At 42.1% G+C, this 3,870-nt stretch overlaps 1 gene segment (V, D, J or C); it reads left to right on the plus strand.

Annotated features, from left to right (window-relative positions):
• Positions 1-1,646: 1,646 nt before the first annotated feature.
• Positions 1,647-2,495, plus strand: LOC121031472 (T cell receptor alpha variable 17-like). The segment is given in 2 exon segments: positions 1,647-1,760; positions 1,966-2,495. Coding segments are annotated over 2 exon segments (393 nt in total).
• Positions 2,496-3,870: the final 1,375 nt, after the last annotated feature.

Here is a 3,870-nt window from a genome sequence, read left to right on the forward strand (position 1 = left end):
TTACTCACCATCCATAGTTATATTTTATAGTCAGGAGAATATAGACACACATGATATTAACAGCTACTGAATGGGTAGATCTAAGCTTGACCTCAATGGCCTGACTGCCAAGTTTGTTCTCTTCTTGTACACTACTGCCTCTTGCCATAGAGACAGAAATATCAGATATTCATTGTTATGAGATTAATGGTCTCCCCACCCCAGTTTGCATGTTGAAGCTCTAACCCCCAATACCTCAAAATGTGACTGTATTTGAATCAAAACCACACTCAGATATCACCTCACGCCAGTCAGAGTCACCAAAATGAACAACTCAGGAGACTATAGATGCTGGAGAGGATGTAGAGAAACAGGAACCCTCTTGCACTGTGGGAATGCAAATTGGTGCAGCCACTCTGGAAAACAGTGTGGAGGCTCCTCAAAAAATTAAAAATAGACCTACCCTATGACCCAGCAATAGCACTGCTAGGAATTTACCCAAGGGATACAGAAGTACTGATGCATAGGGGCACTTGTACCCCAATGTTTATAGCAGCACTCTCAACAATAGCCAAATTATGGAAAGAGCCAAAATGTCCAGCAACTGATGAATGGATAAAGAAATTGTGGTTTATATACGCAATGGAGTACTACGTGGCAATGAGAAAGAATGAAATATGGCCCTTTGTAGCAACGTGGATGGAACTGGAGAGTGTGATGCTAAGTGAAATAAGTCATACAGAGAAAGACAGATACCATATGTTTTCATTCTTATGTGGATCCTGAGAAACTTAACAGGAACCCATGGGGGAGGGGAAGGGAAAAAAAAAAAAAGAGGTTAGAGTGGGAGAGAGCCAAAGCATAAGAGACTCTTTTTTTTTTTAATTTTTTTTAACAGTTATTTATTTTTGAGACAGAGAGAGACAGAGCATGAACAGGGGAGGGGCAGAGAGAGAGGGAGACACAGAATCTGAAACAGGCTCCAGGCTCTGAGCAGTCAGCACAGAGCCCGACGCGGGGCTCTAACTCATAGACGGTGAGATCGTGACCTGAGCCGAAGTCAGACGCTTAACCAACCGAGCCACCCAGGCGCCCCATAAGAGACTCTTAAAAACTGAGAACAAACTGAGGGTTGATGGGGGGGTGGGAGGGAGAGGAGGGTGGGTGATGGGTATTGAGGAGGGCACCTTTTGGGATGAGCACTGGGTGTTATATGGAAACCAATTTGACAATAAACTTCATATATTGAAAAAAAATGTGACTGTATTTGGAGATAGCGTTATTAAAGAGGCAATTAAGTTAAAGTGGGATCTTTACAGCAGGCCCTAATCCAATATGACTGGTGTCCTTACGAGGAGAGGTTAGGTTCGGACAACACACACACACACAGAGGGAGGAAGATATGAGGACATGCTGGCAAGGTGGGCATCATTGCTTTGTAATTTTTTCTGAATGGCATTCTTTATGTTTCCAGAGCACATTCCATTGCAAGATCATGTTGCTACCACAAGATGGCAGTACTCTTCCTCAGACTCCGTTCCTTTGAGATCAGTCGGTAGGTACTGAAAGCAAAGGACTGTGCTTGCCTCTGATTGGCTCAGTGAGACTCTGGGTTCCTGAGGGAATAGATAAATATACCCCATAAAAAAGCTAACTCTTTTGCTTGAGGTTCCTGACTGCACTTCAGGCCCCAGAACCGAGTCTTCCGTGATCCCAGTAAGGAAGAAGAATGGAGAAACTCCTGGAAGTGTCTTTGATGATTCTATGGCTTCAACTGGCCAGTGAGTTGGGACTCTTGGTAATAGAAACAGGGGTGACCACAGTGGTGGGAACAGAGTGACCAAAGTTCAGAGCCCTAAAGACTGAGGGACAAAGTCTTCTTGTTAAGTTGAAAATGTACCAGAAAGTCAGGGAAGGAAATGTAAACAGCAGAGAGTGAACATACAGTGACTAATGTCTGGTGTTTGGCTTTCTGTTTCTGCCTAGGGGTGAACAGCCAACAGGAACAGGATCATCAGACCCTAAGTATCCAGGAGGGTGAAAACGCCACCATGAACTGCAGTTATAAAACTAGTATAAACTACTTACAGTGGTATAAACAAGACTCGGGTAGAGGCCTTGTCCTACTGATTTTAATACGTTTAAATGAAAGAGAGAAAAACAGTGGAAGACTACGAGTCACGCTGAACACCTCCCTCAAAAGCAGTTCATTGTCCATCATGGCTTCCCAGACAGCAGACACTGCCACATACTTCTGTGCAACGGACGCACAGTGTTCACCAAGCACCTGCAGCCTCTCCACAAACTCCCCCAGAGCTACCTCTTAGCAGCCCTATAGTGGGTAGCATTAGTGGTTATGTCTTCCCAAGAAGGAGAGTCTACAAAGAGCAGGCAAGATGCAAGGTGAACCCTCTCACATTCATGATTTTTTGGGGGGAAACATTTTGTACCAGGGCAAAGGGTATGAAGTTTAGAAAGAGAAACTGAAATGCCAGGTTCAGATCTGCCAATCCAGGCTATATGGCTTTGGGCACATCATCGGCATAGCAGCCTTCAATTTCCTTTACTTGAAAAGGATTTGGATAGATGAGCCCAAAAGACCCTTCAAGTTCCAATTTTATTAGGGAAAAAGCTAAGCACTGCACACTTGTGGAGGATGAGGAAGGACTTCTCAGTATTAGAAGGTCTTATATGGGCAACCTCCTGGTGACCTACATGGGTGTTTGAGATGCATGAGATGATTTTTACATTCCTCTAATTCCTGCAGAGAAAAGAGAATCAGAAAGGATCTTAGAACTCTTTCAGCCAAACTTTTCATTTTAAAGCTGAGGACTGATAGAGACAAAGATCCAAATCTCATTCTGCCATTTATTAGTTGTGTGATTTCCAAGCTTCAATCTCTCCATTAATAAAATGAGAACATATAAGAAAGTCATAATTTTTCCCCATCCAAGTGAGAGATGTATGTTCAGGCTCTGAAATTTTGTTTTTAAAAAGTATCAAATACACAGTAGCTTTTCATTCATTTATATCTTGTTCCTAGAAAGGTAAAGAAATGTTGAATATAGTTTTCAAGTACAATTCAAGTACATGAACATACAGTGTTGCATTAGTTTCAGGTATACAATATAGTAATTCAGTGATTCTATGCATAACTTAGTGCTTATCATGATAAGGGTACTCTTAATCCCCTCCACCTATTTCCTCCATTACCCCACCCACCTCCTCTCTGGTAACCATCAGTTTGTTCTCTATAGTTAAATATGGTTTTATTTGTTTATCTATTTTTTCTTCATTTGTTTTCTTTTGAAAATTCCAAATATGGGGGCGCCTGGGTGGCGCAGTCGGTTAAGCGTGCGACTTCAGCCAGGTCACGATCTCGCGGTCCGCGAGTTCGAGCCCCGCGTCGGGCTCTGGGCTGATGACTCAGAGCCTGGAGCCTGTTTCCGATTCTGTGTCTCCCTCTCTCTCTGCCCCTCCCCCGTTCATGCTCTGTCTCTCTCTGTCCCAAAAATAAATAAACGTTGAAAAAAAAAATTAAAAAAAAAAAGAAAATTCCAAATATGAGTGAAATCATATGGTATTTGTCTTTCTCTGACTGACTTATTTCACTTAGCACAATACCCTCTAGATCCATCCATGGTATTGCAAATGGCAAGATTTCATTCTTTTTTATGGCTGAGTAATATTCCATTGTGTATATTTATATCTCTATCTATAGGTACACATCTATATCACATCTTTATCCACTCATCAATTGATGGGCACTTGGGCTGCTTCTATATTTTAGCTACCGTAAATAATGCTACTGTAAACATAAGGTGCATGTATCTTTTCAAATTAGTGTTTTCTTTTCCTTTGGGTGAATACCCAGTAGTGGAAGTACGCGAT

The sequence above is a fragment of the Herpailurus yagouaroundi genome, unplaced genomic scaffold (assembly GCF_014898765.1).
Source record: "Herpailurus yagouaroundi ecotype Mexico unplaced genomic scaffold, PumYag 141, whole genome shotgun sequence".
Classification (NCBI taxonomy): Eukaryota; Metazoa; Chordata; class Mammalia; order Carnivora; family Felidae; genus Herpailurus; species Herpailurus yagouaroundi.